The sequence below is a fragment of the Haliotis rufescens genome, unplaced genomic scaffold (assembly GCF_023055435.1).
Source record: "Haliotis rufescens isolate VD_foot unplaced genomic scaffold, xgHalRufe1.0.p SCAF_4, whole genome shotgun sequence".
Taxonomy (NCBI): domain Eukaryota; kingdom Metazoa; phylum Mollusca; class Gastropoda; order Lepetellida; family Haliotidae; genus Haliotis; species Haliotis rufescens.
Window position 1 is genome coordinate 37,223,046 of NW_025964112.1, and position 17,447 is coordinate 37,240,492.

Sequence of the window (17,447 nt, forward strand, 5' to 3'; positions counted from 1 at the left end):
TGTCCAGGGAAGCATAGACATATGTTTTTGAAAAAAATGAAATGGCAAAAGGAACCTGTTTAGCTGAAGAGCAATGCATATGCCAAGTTTCATTGAAGAATATGGAACGGTTTTCAAGTTATGGGTCCGAACAAGACGGGAACGTCGACGCCAACGGGTACGGAGGCAAAAACAATATGTGTCCCCTCCCTCTCGGGGGAGGTGTTGTGTGTGTGTGTGTGTGTGTGGGGGGGGGGGGGGGGGGGGGGGGGGGTTGTACCGGAAGAGGTTAACGTCAGTCATGGGGCATGCAGTGTTCATACTAACATACCTACAGAATAATCCGTCCCGATCATTAGGACGTTATAAAACTGATGAAATGTTAATGCGTGTAGCAATATTCATGACGTTTGAATCGATGCACAGTGGAGTATGGAAGCAATGGGTTGACACTGAACCACGTACTATTGGTTTGGGTAGGGGGGCCAGTGGTATTTTAACGTGTTTCCTTAAAGTAGCAACATGTTAGTTGCAGCATGAGGACGTGTCTTCAGTGGCCTTGTCTGGCAATAAATAAGGAGCGATTAATCAGCCTTGAACACAACACTTACTCATTTAAAAATCATTGTTATCTCATAAAGCAGTATTAACATAACAGCCATTTGTGAATAAGAATGTCATCTTTCTGTATAATATAAGGACCAATTGTAACCCGGTATCCCCTCATGTTCCCACTTAGTCGTTATGGGGTGCTGGGGACACATTCTACCCGGGTCCCACGGGTCTAGATATTGTTATAAGTCAATTTGTGAAATTTCTCCTTGTAATTATTGCTACCAGTATATTGTTCTACATGATCCAGTCACAGCAGCAGACAATCAGAGTCTGTTCCAACGGCATGAAACCACATCGGACTGCCAATTTGCCCTGTAAGAGTTACTGTTTCTTGCCATAATGCTCCCTGTCTCACAGACGTACTGATGTATCCGAGGGTCAGATGACTCACAGATGTCCAGATGTAAAAAACATATTCCACATGTCTAACAAATTTCCACATGTCTCACAGATTTCCAGACGTCTCACAGATATCCAGATGTCTCACAGATTTCCAGATGTCTCACAGATTTCGAGACGTCTCACAGATTTCCACATGTCTCACAGATTTCGAGACGTCTCACAAATTTCCACATGTCTCACAGATTTCGAGACGTCTCACAGATTTCGAGAGGTCTCACAGATTTCCACATGTCTCACAGATGTCCAAATGTCTCACAGATATCCAGTCGCTTACCTATTCCCAGCATATCAAGGTAAACGACACATGAACTCAATCCATCAACATGGACATTTTTTCCGGTCTTTCTTATCTTCATGAATGGCGATGTTGCTGAAGTCTTCGGCATCAACATACGTCATCTTCCACATGTCTGCCATCCGTGCGGCTGAAACACATTGAAATATCTATGACATGTTCCCCCGTAACCGACACAAACATCCGTAACATGTTCCCTTGGCTACCAAAAAACACATTAATGTTTCCTTGGCAACCAGCACGCACATTAATGTTTCCTTGGCTACCAACACGCACATTAATGTTTCCTTGGCTACCAACACACATATTAATGTTTCCTATGCATCCAACAAGCACATTATTGTTTCCTTAGCAACCAACACGCACATTAATGTTTCCTTGGCAACCAACACACACATTAATGTTTCCTTGGCAACCAACACGCACATTAATGTTTCCTGGGCAACCAACACGCACATTAATGTTTCCTTGGCATCCAACACACACATTCATGACATCTTACCTTAGCAACCAACACGCATATTAATGACATTTACATGAATACTTGGCAACCAACGCGCACATTAATGAAATGTACATGTTTCGTTGGCAACCAAAACACACGTTACTGAATTGTTCATGTTTCCTTGGCAACCAACACACACGTTTGTGAATTGTGCATGTTTCCTTGGCAACCATCACACACATTAATGACAAATGTACCTAGCTCCTTCGCAACCAACCAGTTACATTATAATTACTGTAGACAATGATACGAAACGTGTGATATCGACCAGCGCAATAGCGCAACACAAGCCCCACCCACTCTATTATCAGCCAATCAGGAAACAATAATTCATTAGTATGCGGGGCCTGATTGTGTTTATGGAAACAAAAACGAAAACAACCAGTACTTGGTTAGCCAATCATATACTATGAAATCACTTGCAATTTGTTTCTGTATCCTTGAGAAATAATGTAACATGTACACAATTCTCAGACACACAATGGCACAGCTGTCGTGGTAACAGCCATTACACACGTACAAGAACATATTGCTTGTTATTGCTCATTTTTTCGTAAGCAATTCAGGTTAAACTAGAAACATTCAAGGCTTGTTCCATGGTGTGATGAACAGAAATGGTCCACCGTGCTCATTGCTTCCCGTCTGAGCAAGCTGCAATTTTGGACGTCACGATATGGCGGAAATATTGCCGATGTGACGTTTAAACTGTAACTCACCCACTACAATCTTGGAACGGGTGGTAGGTGTGTGTGTGTGACATATGGGAGCTCTTAGGAACTACCAGGGAACAATCAGCTGTAGCCTGGCTAACACATTGTGTCATTGTGTCACCATTCACTCACTCACTCACTCATGTCTCCTTACCAATCTCATAAAAAAGGCCATCAACATTGTGTCCTGTTTTAGCTGACGTTTCAACGTACTCCAGCCTGTTTTGTCGGGCAAACACTTCCCCATCCTGAAATGATAAGACCAATTTCAAGCCACAACTGGTAGTACTCACGCTAACGGACCCATGAGTATAAATTTAAAAAAACACAATTCCACTGAAAACCTAATCCTATTTTTATCTCCTACTCATCTATAACATCCCATTCCCACCCCCTTCGCATCTCCAGCATCCCTTTTAGTGTACCCCTTCACAGTCCTAGGTATCAAGTGTCACCCCCTTCACATCTCTAGCATCCCACCCCCCCTCTTTTCGTCTCTAACATCCCATTCCCATCTCTAGAAGTATCCCATTCTCATCTCTAACATCCCATTCCCATCTCTAGAAGTATCCCATTCTCATCTCTAGCATCCCATTCTCATCTCATTCTGCCCTCATCTTATCTCTAGCATCCCATTCTCATCTCTAGCAACACCGTCTCATCTCTAGCATCCCATTCTCATCTCTAGCAACCCCGTCTCATCTCTAGCATCCCATTCTTATCTCTAGCAACCCCGTCTCATCTCTAGCATCCCATTCTCATCTCTAGCAATCCCGTCTCATCTCTAGCATCCCATTCTTATCTCTAGCAAACCCGTCTCATCTCTAGCATCCCATTCTTATCTCTAGCAACCCCGTCTCATCTCTAGCATCCCATTCTTATTTCTAGCAACCCCGTCTCATCTCTAGCATCCCATTCTTATCTCTAGCAATCCCGTCTCATCTCTAGCATCCAATTCTCATCTCTAGCAATCCCGTCTCATCTCTAGCATCCCATTCTTATCTCTAGCAACCCCGTCTCATCTCTAGCATCCCATTCTTATCTCTAGCAACCCCGTCTCATCTCTAGCATCCCATTCTTATCTCTAGCAACCCCGTCTCATCTCTAGCATCCCATTCTTATCTCTAGCAACCCCGTCTCATCTCTAGCATCCCATTCTCATCTCTAGCATCCCATTCTCATCTCTAGCAACCCCGTCTCATCTCTAACATCCCATTCTCATCTCTAGCATCCCATTCTCATCTCTAGCAACACCGTCTCATCTCTATCTTCCCATTCTCATCTCTAGCATCCCATTCCTATCTCTAACATCTCATTCTCATCTCTAGCAACCCCTTTTCCTATTCTTATCTCTTCCTCAACTAAAACATCCCATTCTCATCCCCTTTACATCTCCAGTATCCAATTCCCACCCCGATCTCTTGCATTCCGTCCCACCCCCACCCCCGACCTTCTCAACTCTAGCATCCCCTTCCCACCCCTCACCTTCCCATTCCAAGCGCTATATTTCTCGTGTATGTTGGTATAATCGAGTAGCAATTAATACGTTCATTTCTATGAGAGTTTGGATTCATCTTCTGTTTCATTGAGTATTTATCGCCAGCTCGCCTATCACGTATCGTGCTGTGACATACATCTATGACTGTGACCTTTACGTGGCCTGAGGAGACAGTCGGGAAGTCAAGAGTAATTATTCCGGTTTCACTTCATGATCCTCTATCTTGTTCACGTGACATCGTTCACTCAAAAGTGTTTTGGCGATCACGTAAAAGGCTTTGTTTGAAAACAAGGTTCTAGTCTTGTTAATCAATTGCAAAATAAACATGGCTCACTTATCAATATTGTTAATATTTTCCTTTTTATTGGGTGTATAACATTCTAATATCACCTAGAAACACGTTGTATCCTGACTTGTTTTGAGTGAGTGAGTGAGTGAGTTGGGTTTAACGTCGCCTTGAACAGTATTCCAGTTATATCAGGGCGTGTCAGCTTAACGTGTGGGGAAAGCCCGAAGTGATGCAGATCTTAGATGTTTACCACTTTGGTGAAACGGGTATGGTGCTGACAAACCTAGAAACAAAATTGAGACGAAGCGGGATTCGAACCCACAATCATAGGTTTCTTTTGTGCCCACAGTGAATTGCGGTGCAAAAGACGACTGGGCCACCCGTGCCCAGACTGATGTAGACATATCAGGATACACTATCAATCTGTGTTTGTTTGTTTGTTGATACACGCCGAACTCTGCAATATTCCAGCTATATGACAGCGTCTGAAAATAATCGAGTCTAGACCAGACAATCCAGTGACTGACAACAGCATGAACATCGATCTACGCAATTGGGATACAATGACATTCATCAACCAAGTCAGCGAGTCTGACCACCGAATCCCGTTAGTCGCCTCTTTCGACAAGCATGGGTTGCTGAAGACCATTTCTAACCCGGATGTCATGGGTGATATATATTTGTAGATTAGCAACAACTTCATGACGGGTTAACTGTAAAGCCCAATGACCCCAAACTATGTAGCAATACATTCACGATGATCTAGTACTTATATTAAATACGCTGGATGACTTTTAGAAAATAAAAATAAATATTTTAAATTCAATAATAACTCGTTTAATGTATAAGATTCTTTTCAATAATGTTTTTGGGAGAACTTGAGTTATACACTATATACTAGTGTATGGGGATAATGTTATCAAAGACTGTTTAGTGTCAGTGATATGTTCATCTCGTGGCCGAGTAATGGTATACAGAAACGACCGGTGTCACAGATAAGCAAGCCCCGTGACTCGGGACAAGGGGGTGGTCCGTGGAATGCAGTGGTGATACGTCGTACAGTACGTACAACCAAAATGCCGACATCGGCAGAGATGTTACACCAAAACAGTAACACCTCCATAACTCGACATCCTCGGGACCATAGAAACACGTGGAGTTATCCATAGTAGCAGACAAACGGGACCGTCATGGCGCCACGTTTGACATTTAGAAGGAAAACTCACGGTGGCCCTCCCGGGAACATTAATTGCTTAGAAAACGAGATGAGTGAGTGAGTGAGTGAGTATGTTTTTACGCCGCTTTTTAGCAATATTCCAGCAATATCACGACGGGGGACACCAGAAACGGGCTTCACACATTGTACCCATGTCGGGAATAGAACCCGGGTCTTCGGCGTGACGAGCGAACGCTTTAACCACGAGGCTACCCGACCGCCCCAGAAACGTGATGACACGAGATGTGGCGCTTCCGGTACTAGGTAAATAAAACTAGAACAAAGGAGTATCGTTCAATAATTTCATTTCATGGTTAATGTATAGAAATCCCATGGGTCCACGAACCGCCAAACAATAATGGCCGTAAGAAGTCATCATCAAGGTTATTGTACTCATGTACCTCAAATATGTTGGTGATTGTTTATTTATCTACGCCATTAATCTTTCAAACTGCTCGGTTGAAGTCTATTTCGTCCGTTTGTACAGTAAACTACGGTTATAACGAATACAAAGGGGCCACTAATCTTAGTTCGTTATAACCGTAGTTCGTAATAAGCATACGTACAGCATATATACAGAAAATGGCCGGGACCAAAAAAATAGGTTCGTCATATCCGTCAGTTCGTTATAAACGTAGTTTACTGTGTATTGTTTCTGTATCTCACATCCCCTACCTCTTTTGAGATAATCCTGTCGGACTTGTCCACTTTATTCGCCACGAGGAACACAGGGGCATCCGGAACCTCTCCTCTGATCATTTCAAGCCATTTCGTCTTCGACATAAAGGATCTCTTGATAAAGACACCATCATTATTGAGTTGAGAAGAAAGAAGATTATATATATTAAGTTTGATACATCTACTGATATAGCCGCTATGAACAACAACCAGGATATTTCAATCTCACATTGATGCGTTCCAGACCACGAAATAATTATTTGAGTGTGGTGTTTGTTGTTCTAGCAATAGTCCCGCTGTATGACGGCGATCTGTAAATAATCCAGTCTAGATCAGACAATTAAGTGATTGATATTGTGGACAACGATCCTAGCCGTCAGGGTACGATGTCACGCATTCAACAAAGTCATTGATCCTGACCACCCGATCCATTCAGTCGCACCTGAAAACCCGTGAAAATCCGGGGTAGACAAGGTCTTCAGCAACCCATGCTTGTCCCCGTGAAGAACCGGGGTAGAATAGGTCTTCAGCAACCCATGCTTGTCCCCGTGAAGATCCGGGAGAGACAAGATCTTCAGCAACCCATGCTTCTTCCCGTGAAGATCCGGGGTAGAATAGGTCTTCAGCAACCCATTCTTGTCCCCGTGAAGATCCGGGGTAGAATAGGTATTCAGCAACCCATGCTTCTCCCCGTGAAGATCCGGGGTAGACAAGGTCTTCAGCAACCCATGCTTCTCCCCGTGAAGATCCAGGTTAGAATTGGTCTTCAGCAACCCATGCTACTCGTAAAAGGCGACTAACGGGATCGGGTAGACAGGCTCGCTGACTTGGTTGATGCATGTCATCGTATCCCATTTACGTAGATCGATGCTCATGATGTCAGTCTGAATTGTCTGTTCCACACTCGATTATTTACAGAACCCCTTCATATAGCTGAAATATTGTTGAGTTCGGCGTTAAACATCAAATAAATAACAAAGACAACCAGACCCCTAGTTTGCCGGGGAGCAATGGTGGGAGCATCTAATACCAAACACAGACTGCATCACTTCGGGCTTTCCTCCCACATTATGCTGACACGCCGTGATATAACTGGAATACTGTTAAAAGCGGCGTTAAACCCAACTCACTCACTCACTCACTCACTCACCAAACACAGAACTTTGGATGCAACTGTTGCGGTTTTGTCCAGCACATTTTCTATATCAGAAGACGTCTGAGACCTGCATCACTTCGGGCTTTACTCCCACATTAAGCTGGCACGCTCACTCACTCAAACGAACCTCTTCCGGCCATACATAACGGGTAAAATATAATGCCATACATACACGTACATAACCAATATAATACAGAACAGCATTTTGTCTACTAACCACATCAGTGACGTCATAACAGAGGAGTACGACGGCAGAGGAGCGGAGAAAGCTTGGCATAACGGCCTCGAACTTCTCTTGGCCTGCTGTGTCCCAGATCTGCAGGTTCACCCGGCGGTTGTTGACAGTCTCGCTGTGGTGCAGCCAGTCAACTGTAACAATGACTACAGACGGTGAGAAAGTGAGTGAGTGAGTATGATGTTACGCCACTTTTAGCATTATTCCAGCAATATCACGGCGGGGGGCACCAGAAATGGGCTTCACAGTTTGTACCCATTTTGGGAATCGAACCCGGGTTTTCGGTGTGACGAGCGAACGCTTTAACCACTAGGCTTCCCCACCGCCCCCATTAAAGACGGTAAAAACTTTGCAAATGTGCCCCCAATGATTTTAAGACAAATCAAAATAACAGCATCCGTGTGTCGATCTTTAAGTCTTATGGCTGCTTTAAATTCAACTGTGTCGCTGTGGTGCAGCAAGTTATGTTCAACAATGAATGTCACCTGCAAATGTGCCCTGCAATTGTTTCAAGACCACACTAACCAACAGGATTCGTGTTTCAACCTTAAGTGTTCGGGTTGCTTTAAATACAGCTGTGTTAAAGAAGTTCTGTGGAGTGAGTGAGTTGGGTTAAACGACGATTGTGAGAGTATTCCAGTCATATAACGGCGTGACAGCTTTGGGAGAAAGCCCGAAGTGATCCAGGTCTCAGACATTCACCACTTTGGTAAAACCATGAACAAGTGTATGGTACTGACGGCCCTAGAAACATGATCGGTATGATCCGTGATTCGAACCCACAATCATAGGTTCCTGGCGTGATCAAGGGACGCCACTCTGCACAGCGAATTAGACGGTAAGACCACCCGTGCCCCTGCAGTCTGCGGATAGCAGTGGTTTACTTATATAAAAATGAGGAAAATGCAGCAAAAGACGAAGGCGAATACAAACAATAGCAGCGTGCGATACAGGGACGTTCTAGATCAGCTGTTTTAAGGAGAGAGAGGATCTCATAACACGTACTACCATACACTAATCACCACCAGGCCACTAAATGTGTCAGTCATACCAGCCACGGTTGGTTTCGGATCTCTGTCTATGTCTCCACGGCAGTACCGGAGGGCCAGCGACGTCTTGCCGGTACTGAGATTCCCAACTAGAGTGACCTTGGCAGCGATCACCTGGCCACATACGTTGTGTCTCTTCACCGTCCCGCATTTTGACTTATCATAGTCAACCTTCAAAACATATAGAAGACATCATATACAAGGCCATATACATTATACACTTTCAAAAGCATATTTCATTATCATACACAAAATTACCGTGTTGTTTCAAAGACTCACTATATTATCATACACAAAAGACCGCACCCTTTCAAAGACATGCATTACTACAAAATATGCCCGTATCCTTTTAAAGGCATATTATATTACCCATCTTCCCGAGACAAGAGAGTTAACTGACTCCAGAAAGTCCAGTTTCCACCCTTGCCGAACTAGGCTGGTATTATGGAGTTAGATTTCGCAACGAAATCGAAATCCGGTTCGTAAACTGTCGCGCAGATTTCGGTCGATTGCAGGATTTGCAAAACATGTGCACCGCCAACTCTATGTCAACAAATATTTTCCAAACATTTTTATGTTTTTAATAAAGGTGCTCGCGTGATTTGCTGCACTTAGCGATGTAAGACCCGTTTTATCACAACATAGATCTTGATTATCGATCAGATCGTCTTGACTGGCGCCACCGTTTTGTTTTAAACAAACACAAGTGATGGAATCTGATTGGTCCACGGGAGAGGCTTAGAAGGGACATAACTCGTCATAACCACTGGTGGCGCTACGATCGACCCCAGGAATTCCAGCCAAGTTCGGCAAGGGTGGAAGTGGTCTTTTAAAGTCCTTTAGCTCTCTTGCCTAGGGAAGATGTATATTACCATATACAAAAGGCCCCATCCTTTTAAAGACAGATTGCTTATCAAGACAAAGTTTTCAGCAAGAGCGGCGTTAAGGCAGAAACATACCGAAACGTGTATGTAAACACATATGGTCATTCGGATGGAACTATATCCTGTTTTTAAGGCGATCACTGGTAACTCGGGTGATGAAACGAGATTGAACTTGTTCAACAGTTACCCGTAATTCAAAACTGACACATTCTTTCGTTGATATTTACTTACATAACATAGTATGCATAACGTACACATGTTTAACGCGACCAGCCTAACATGAACTTGTTATGTATGATGAGCTTGTGTAGTACACCCTACAAGTATTGAAGGGCCACACAGGTCAGGTCGTCGTTGGAGGCTCAGCGTAGGCAGAATGGTTGCCTAGGTCGTTCCAATGTGGTACACGGGAGGTTCAGACATCGCGATGGACGCTATGGTCGCCGTGAATTATTGAACATGTTCAAAACAGTCGAACAAAGGTCGCCAAGGAGATTGGTTGCTCAAAGGTGGCTCAAAGGAGGCACAAGCATTGCCGTTGTTTCAGAATGAAGGCACAGTGGTCGCCCAATGGTCGCCAGGTAGAAGATGCGTTCTGCTGCAAATGTATTCCGTTAATCTGGGCGATGCTTCTGCCTCCCATGTGCCTCATTTGGGCGACCAACAGCGTGCACTGAACGATGACTGTAGCGACCGCCGTGCCTCCATTCGGCGACCACGGCAACCCTTGAGACACCATGGCAAGGCTTCTGCCTCTTTTCTGCCTCCTTTGAGCTACCTGTAGTGCCTCCTCAGCCTGCCTATACATGGAGGGCTTGTACCTGCAGTGTTTCATTGTGGTTGCAGACGCTGAACAACTCGAGCAGTTACTGCTGAACAACTGCTGGAGCAGTTACATAGAAACATGGTTTTCTGGGTTTAGGCGACCATTGAGCGTCCTGGCCAGTTTTTGATCGCTCAAAGGTTGCACAAAGGTCGCAGCCCTGTGTAAAGGGGGCTTAAGGGACAAAAACATTCCCAAGAAATGTTGAGATTTAAATAGTTGTACAGATTCGTCACTGACGTATTTTCGCTAAACTGACGTGCGCGATCAATGCCAAATAGTCTAAGAATTAAGGGCACACAAAGATGTGATCCAGCTGAGTGTGTCATCATGTCCCAACGGCGTGGATCGGTCACGTTCTCAAGCATTGGCTTGTCTGGTTCAGACTCGAGTATTTACTGGCCGTTGTGGAGTGGGTGCAATATGGCTGACTACAGTGTGCAACACCAAATCACTCTTTAAATAGTCTGAAGAAAATGTTGCGTTGATAAGAGTCTTTACAGTTTCCTTTGACAAACATCTTCAACAAATTGCAAGGTCAGTTTCGTTTGTCATTATTGAAAGAAAAGAAAGAGGGAATCTAGCCTTCGTATCTAACACCAACGTTTTGTCGTTCAGGTGGGTAAAACAGGTATTAAACAAATACAGTGCAAGAAATGTCATCCTACACGAATGTGCAAGGGTACTGTCTGGCTGTGTATTTGTATCGGAATGTGTAATCATGTTTATGGTGTGTTATCAGTTATATGGGGTTGTATAATACTGTGTATGTGGTTGTGTAATACTGTGTATGTGGTGCAATATTATATATGTGGTGGTGTAATACAAAGTATGTTGTGGTGTAATACTGTGTATGTGGTAGTGAAATACTATGTATGTGGTTGTGTAATACTGTGTATGTGGTTGTGTAATACTGTGTATGTGGTTGTGTAATACTGTGTATGTGGTGGTGCAATACTGTGTATTTGGTTTGTGTAATACTGTGTATGTGGTAGTGAAATACTATGTATGTGGTTCTGTACTACTGTGTATGTGGTTGTGTAATACTGTGTATGTGGTTGTGTAATACTGTGTATGTGGTGGTGCAATACTGTGTATGTGTTTGTGTAATACTGTGTATGTAGTAGTGAAATACTGTGTATGTGGTTGTGTAATACTGTGTATGTGGTTCAATATTATATATCTGGCGGTGTAATACAATGCATGATGTAGTGTAATACTGTGTATGTGGTGGTGTTATAGTGTGTATGTGGTGGTTTAATACTGTGTATGTGGTGGTGTAATACTGTGTATGTGGTAGTGAAATACTGTGTATGTGGTAGTGTAATACTGCGTATGTGGTAGTGAAATACTGTGTATGTGGTAGTGTAACACTGTGTATGTGGTGGTGTAATAGTGTGTATGTGGTGGTGTAATACTGTGTATGTGGTGGTGTAATAGTGTGTATGTGGTGGTGTAATACTGTGTATGTGGTGGTGTAATAGTGTGTATGTGGTGATGTAATACTGTGTATGTGGTGGTGTAATACCGTGTATATGGTGTAATACTGTGAATGTGGTTGTGTAATAGCGTGCATGTGGTTGTGTAATACTGTGTATATGGTGTAATAGCGTGCATGTGGTTGTGTAATACCGTAAATATGGTGTAATAGTGTGTATGTGGTGGTGTAATAGTGTGTATGTGGTGGTGTAATACTGTGTATGTGGTGGTGTAATACTGTGTATGTGGTGGTGTAATACTGTGTATGTGGTAGTGAAATACTGTGTATGTGGTAGTGTTACACTGTGTATGTGGTGGTGTAATAGTGTGTATGTGGTGGTGTAATACTGTGTATGTGGTGCAATATTATATATGTGGTGGTGTAATACTGTGAGTGAGTGACTGAGTATGGTTTAACGCCGCTTTTAGCAATATTCCAGCAATAACACGGCGGGAGACACCAGAAATGGGCTTCACACATTGTACCCATGTCGGGAATCGAACCCGGGTCTATAGCGTGACGAGCGAACGCTTTAACCACCAGGCTACCCGACCGCCCCTTGTAATACTGTGTATGTTGTGGTATAATACTGTGTATTTGGTAGTGAAATACTATGTATGTGGTTGTGTAATACTGTTAATGTGGTAGTGAAATACTGTGTATGTGGTGGTGTAATACTGTGTATGTGGTGGTGTAATACTGTGTATGTGGTAGTGTAATACTGTGTATGTGGTGGTGTAATACTGTGTATGTGGTAGTGTAATTCTGTGTATGTGGTTGTGTAATACTGTGTATGTGGTTCTGTAATACTGTGTATGTGGTGGTGTAATACTGTGTATGTGGTAGTGTAATTCTGTGTATGTGGTTGTGTAATACTGTGTATGTGGTTCTGTAATACTGTGTATGTGGTGGTGTAATACTGTGTATGTGGTAGTGTAATACTGTGTATGTGGTGGTGTAATAGTGTGTATGTGGTGGTGAAATACTGTGTATGTGGTAGTGTAATTCTGTGTATGTGGTGATGTAATACTGTGTATGTGGTAGTGTAGTTCTGTGTATGTGGTTCTGTAATACTGTGTATGTGGTGGTGTAATACTGTGTATGTGGTGGTGTAATACTGTGTATGTGGTAGTGTAATTCTGTGTATGTGGTGGTGAAATACTGTGTATGTGGTAGTGTAATTCTGTGTATGTGGTTCTGTAATACTGTGTATGTGGTGGTGTAATACTGTGTATGTGGTTCTGTAATACTGTGTATGTGGTAGTGTAATTCTGTGTATGTGGTTGTGTAATACTGTGTATGTGGTTGTGTAATACTGTGTATGTGGTTGTGTAATACTGTGTATGTGGTGGTGTAATACTTTGTATGTGGTACAATACTGTGTATGTGGTAGTGTGATATTGTTTATGTGGTAGTGTAATATTGTGTATATGGTGGTGTAACATTGTGTTTGTTGTAGTGTAATACTGTGAGGGAGGTTTTGTAATTATTTGCCTGTGATTCTCTAATTCTGTACGTGTATGTAATCCTGTGCTTGTGTACTCATGTTGTTGTGTACTCATGTGGTTCTGTGCACATGTGGTTGTGTACACAGGCGGTTGTGTACTCCTGTGGTTGTGCACTCATATGGTTGTGCCCTCCTGTGGTTGTGCCCTCCTACGATTGTGCCCTCCTGTGGTTGTGTACTCATGTTGTTGTCTACTCATGTGGTTGTGTACACATGTGGTTATGTACACAGGCGGTTGTGTACACATGTGGTTGCGTACTCCTGTTGTTGTGTACTCCTGTGGTTTTGTACTCCTACGGTTGTCCACTTCTGTGGTTGTGTACTCATATGGTTGTGTACTCCTGTGGTTTTGTACTCCTACGGTTTTGTACTCCTGTGGTTGTGTACTCATATGGTTGTGTACACAGGCTCTTGTGTACACATGTGGTTGTGTACACAGGCGGTTGTGTACTCCTGTGGTTGTGTACACAGGCGGTTGTGTACTCCTGTGGTTGTGTACTCCTATGGTTGTGTACACAGGCGGTTGTGTACACATGTGGTTGTGTACACAGGCGGTTGTGTACTCCTGTGGTTGTGTACTCATATGGTTGTGTACACAGGCGGTTGTGTACACATTTGGTTGTGTACTCCTGTGGTTGTGTACTCATATGGTTGTGTACACAGGCGGTTGTGTACACATGTGGTTGTGTACACAGGCGGTTGTGTACTCCTGTTGTTGTGTACACAGGCGGTTGTGTACTCCTGCGGTTGTGTACACATGTGGTTGTGTACTCCTGTGGTTGTGTACTCATATGGTTGTGCACTTCTGTGGTTGTGCACTCCTGTGGTTGTGTACTCATGTGGTTGTGTACTCCTGTGGTTTTGTACTCCTACGGTTGTGTACTGATATGGTTGTGCACTCCTGTGGTTGTGTACTCCTGTGGTTGTGTACTCATGTAGTTGTGCACTCCTGTGGTTGTGTACCCCTGTGGTTTTGTACTCCTACGGTTGTGCACTCCTGTGGTTGTGCACTCCTGTGGTTCTGTACTCCTGTAGTTTTGTACTCCTGTGGTTGTGTACTCCTGTGGTTTTGTACTCCTACGGTTGTGCACTCCCGTGGCTGTGTACTCCTGTGGTTGTGTACTGATGTGGTTTTGTACTTCTACGGTTGTGCACTCCTGTGGTTCTGTACTCCTGTGGTTCTGTACTCCTGTGGTTGTGTACTCCTGTGGTTTTGTACTCCTACGGTTGTGCACTCATACGGTTGTGCACTCCTGTGGTTGTGCACTCCTGTGGTTGTGTACTCCTGTGGTTGTGGACTCCTGTGGTTTTGTACTCCTACGGTTTTGTACTCCCGTGGCTGTGTACTCCTATGGTTGTGTACTGATGTGGTTTTGTACTTCTACGGTTGTGCACTCCTGTGGTTGTGCACTCCTGTGGTTCTGTACCCCTGTAGTTTTGTACTCCTGTGGTTGTGTACTCCTACGGTTGTGCACTCCCGTGGCTGTGTACTCCTGTGGTTGTGTACTGATGTGGTTTTGAACTTCTACGGTTGTGCACTCCTGTGGTTGTGCACTCCTGTGGTTCTGTACTTCTACGGTTGTGCACTCCTACGGTTGTGCACTCCTGTGGTTCTGTACTCCTGTGGTTTTGTACTCCTGTGGTTGTGCACTCCTGTGGTTGTGTACTCCTGTGGTTGTGGACTCCTGTGGTTTTGTACTCCTACGGTTTTGTACTCATGTGGTTGTGTACTCCTGTGGTTTTGTACTTCTACGGTTGTGCACTCCTGTGGTTCTGTACTCCTGTGGTTTTGTACTCCTGTGGTTGTGCACTCCTGTGGTTGTGTACTCCTGTGGTTGTGGACTCCTGTGGTTTTGTACTCCTACGGTTTTGTACTCCTGTGGTTGTGTACTCCTGTGGTTTTGTACTCCTACGGTTGTGCACTCCCGTGGCTGTGTACTCCTGTGGTTGTGTACTGATGTGGTTTTGTACTTCTACGGTTGTGCACTCCTGTGGTTGTGCACTCCTGTGGTTCTGTACTCCTGTGGTTCTGTACTCCTGTGGTTCTGTACTCCTGTGGTTGTGTACTCCTGTGGTTTTGTACTCCTACGGTTGTGCACTCCCGTGGCTGTGTACTCCTGTGGTTGTGTACTGATGTGGTTTTGTACTTCTACTGTTGTGCACTCCTGTGGTTGTGCACTCCTGTGGTTCTGTACTCCTGTGGTTTTGTACTCCTGTGGTTGTGCACTCCTGTGGTTGTGCACTCCTGTGGTTCTGTACTCCTGTGGTTGTGTTCCCCTGTGGTTGTGTACTCCTACGGTTGTGCTCTCCTGTGGTTGTGCACTCCTGTGGTTCTGTACTCCTGTGGTTGTGTACTCCTGTGGTTGTGTACTCCTGTGGTTTTGTACTCGTACGGTTGTGCACTCCTGTGGTTATGTACACAGGCGGTTGTGTACACATGTGGTTGTTTACTCATGTGGTTGTATCCTCTGTAATCCTCTGTCAATGCCTATGCTGTCAAACCCTGCTTTCCATCGGAATGTGAAACTGTCCAAAGATATCACGCCGACAGAAGGAAATATTTAACAATTCAATTATGCTGGTTTCCATATCCTGAGGTGTAAAACAACAACATTCATAATTTCAGAAAAATACGATATAAACAGACTCGTACAATAAAATTACATCGAAATAGCATCCACTATAGCACGTTGTTGTAAGATAACTGTTGACCTTGAGTGAAATCCATAACTGTTTATCATCCCGTGAGAGTGCGTAATGCATGACGTAAGTGTTTGTCTAATAGCGGTATATACAACAACCAAGATGGAAACTGAAGGTGGACCGACTTTCTCGTTTCATTGTCATATTATGAGTGTAAAACCCACACATAAACCTAAAATCTGCTATATGGACATGCCAGACTAAATATCAAGTGGGTGAGTTTGTATGCCGCTGTCTTTAGAACACCTATATCCCAGCCGTGTAAAACAGAACAGTGACTGACCCTTTTCTCTTTGAATCTATACATAGAAAGAAATTAGACTATTGCGCTGTGGTCTTATAGGTATATGAGCCCAAAATTGTAACTTTGCATGTACTGTAATTAAATACTGGGCCTACCTTGTCGTCTGTGGTACTGGCTGGTTGTTGGATGAGAGGTGTCTTGTTCCTCGGCCAGGTTAACATGGTGTATAATCTACGTCTTAATTCATGACGATATAGAAAGTGTTAACCATAGACGTTTTCCCGCGTCATAAAAACGCTCTACCGTTCGAACTTGGTTTCCTAATATTATCTCTTTCTGAGAAATGCGCAAGTCACGTGATTGACACGTGATATATAACACCCCCACCCAGTGGGATTGTATTGCCTTCAAATCAACGAATCAGCGATGTCACTGTCGCCAAGCTCAATTTAGTAGCCAATGATTTATGTGATTTTTTTTTCACTTGTGATTGTAGTTATTTGGTGTTTCTATATCTGACTCATTGACACTTGTACCCGAACGAAAACGGGCTTTCTCGTCGTAAAGCGAAAGTAGAAGAGCTGGGGTTGTGCACGTGTGTGGGTGGGGAGTCGGAAGGAGGGGAGAGGAAGTGGTGAATTTTGTCAAAGGGCAGACAGTGTTCCGTCTCTTTATAAACGGATGTGTTTGGGCGACATGCACGGGAGATTGTTTTAAATTGCGTTTTATCATTTACAGTTGAATTCAAGTGCAGGTTGTAATTCCAACCGATCGTTAATGTGACAGGTACGTGACACCCCCTCCCCGACAGACATGTGTAAATCACATGTCATGCTTAAGGGAAGCTTTTAGTTTCAAAGATCCGTCACACTCAGCGATAGTTAAATATTCTGACACACCATGAAAACGCAAAATCAACTTCAACTCGAAGGACATTTAGCAGTAAATGTTTACTCGCCTGCCAAAGAATGATGATGTGTGACAAAATGATATTGTTGTGTTTGATTATCTCATGACTAAATACACAGATCAACTTAATCTGATTTTTGTAGCCACTTTGTCAGATATTACAAAAAATCGGATACGCGTTTTCAAAGTGTTTTAGTTTACATTTTGTAAACAACTGTGAATTTAAAGAATGTAAATTCATTGTTTCATGACGTAGCTTTATTAATTATA

General features: G+C 43.6%; 1 protein-coding gene across 1 annotated transcript; it reads right to left on the reverse strand.

Annotated features, from left to right (window-relative positions):
- Nucleotides 1–586: 586 nt before the first annotated feature.
- On the reverse strand, nucleotides 587–16,610 carry LOC124134698 (GTP-binding protein ryh1-like). The gene is made up of 6 exons (XM_046499719.2): nucleotides 16,424–16,610; nucleotides 8,630–8,798; nucleotides 7,561–7,712; nucleotides 6,185–6,301; nucleotides 2,661–2,754; nucleotides 587–1,421 (listed from the first exon to the last, which is right to left on the reverse strand). Exons 1-6 carry the CDS (start codon nucleotides 16,487–16,489, stop codon nucleotides 1,315–1,317), a joined length of 705 nt encoding a protein of 234 aa, XP_046355675.2. The 5' UTR covers nucleotides 16,490–16,610; the 3' UTR covers nucleotides 587–1,314.
- Between the last annotated feature and the right edge of the window lie 837 nt (nucleotides 16,611–17,447).

Excerpts from the sequence above, each read along its gene's own strand:
- LOC124134698 (XM_046499719.2), bottom strand. The coding sequence starts at position 16,489 with ATGTTAACCTGGCCGAGGAACAAGACACCTCTCATCCAACAACCAGCC. Across the intron at positions 8,799-16,423 it reads CCAGTACCACAGACGACAAG|GTTGACTATGATAAGTCAAA; the intron begins GTAGGCCCAGTA and ends TATGTTTTGAAG. Across the intron at positions 1,422-2,660 it reads TGGCCTTTTTTATGAGATTG|CCGCACGGATGGCAGACATG; the intron begins GTAAGGAGACAT and ends AATGTGTTTCAG.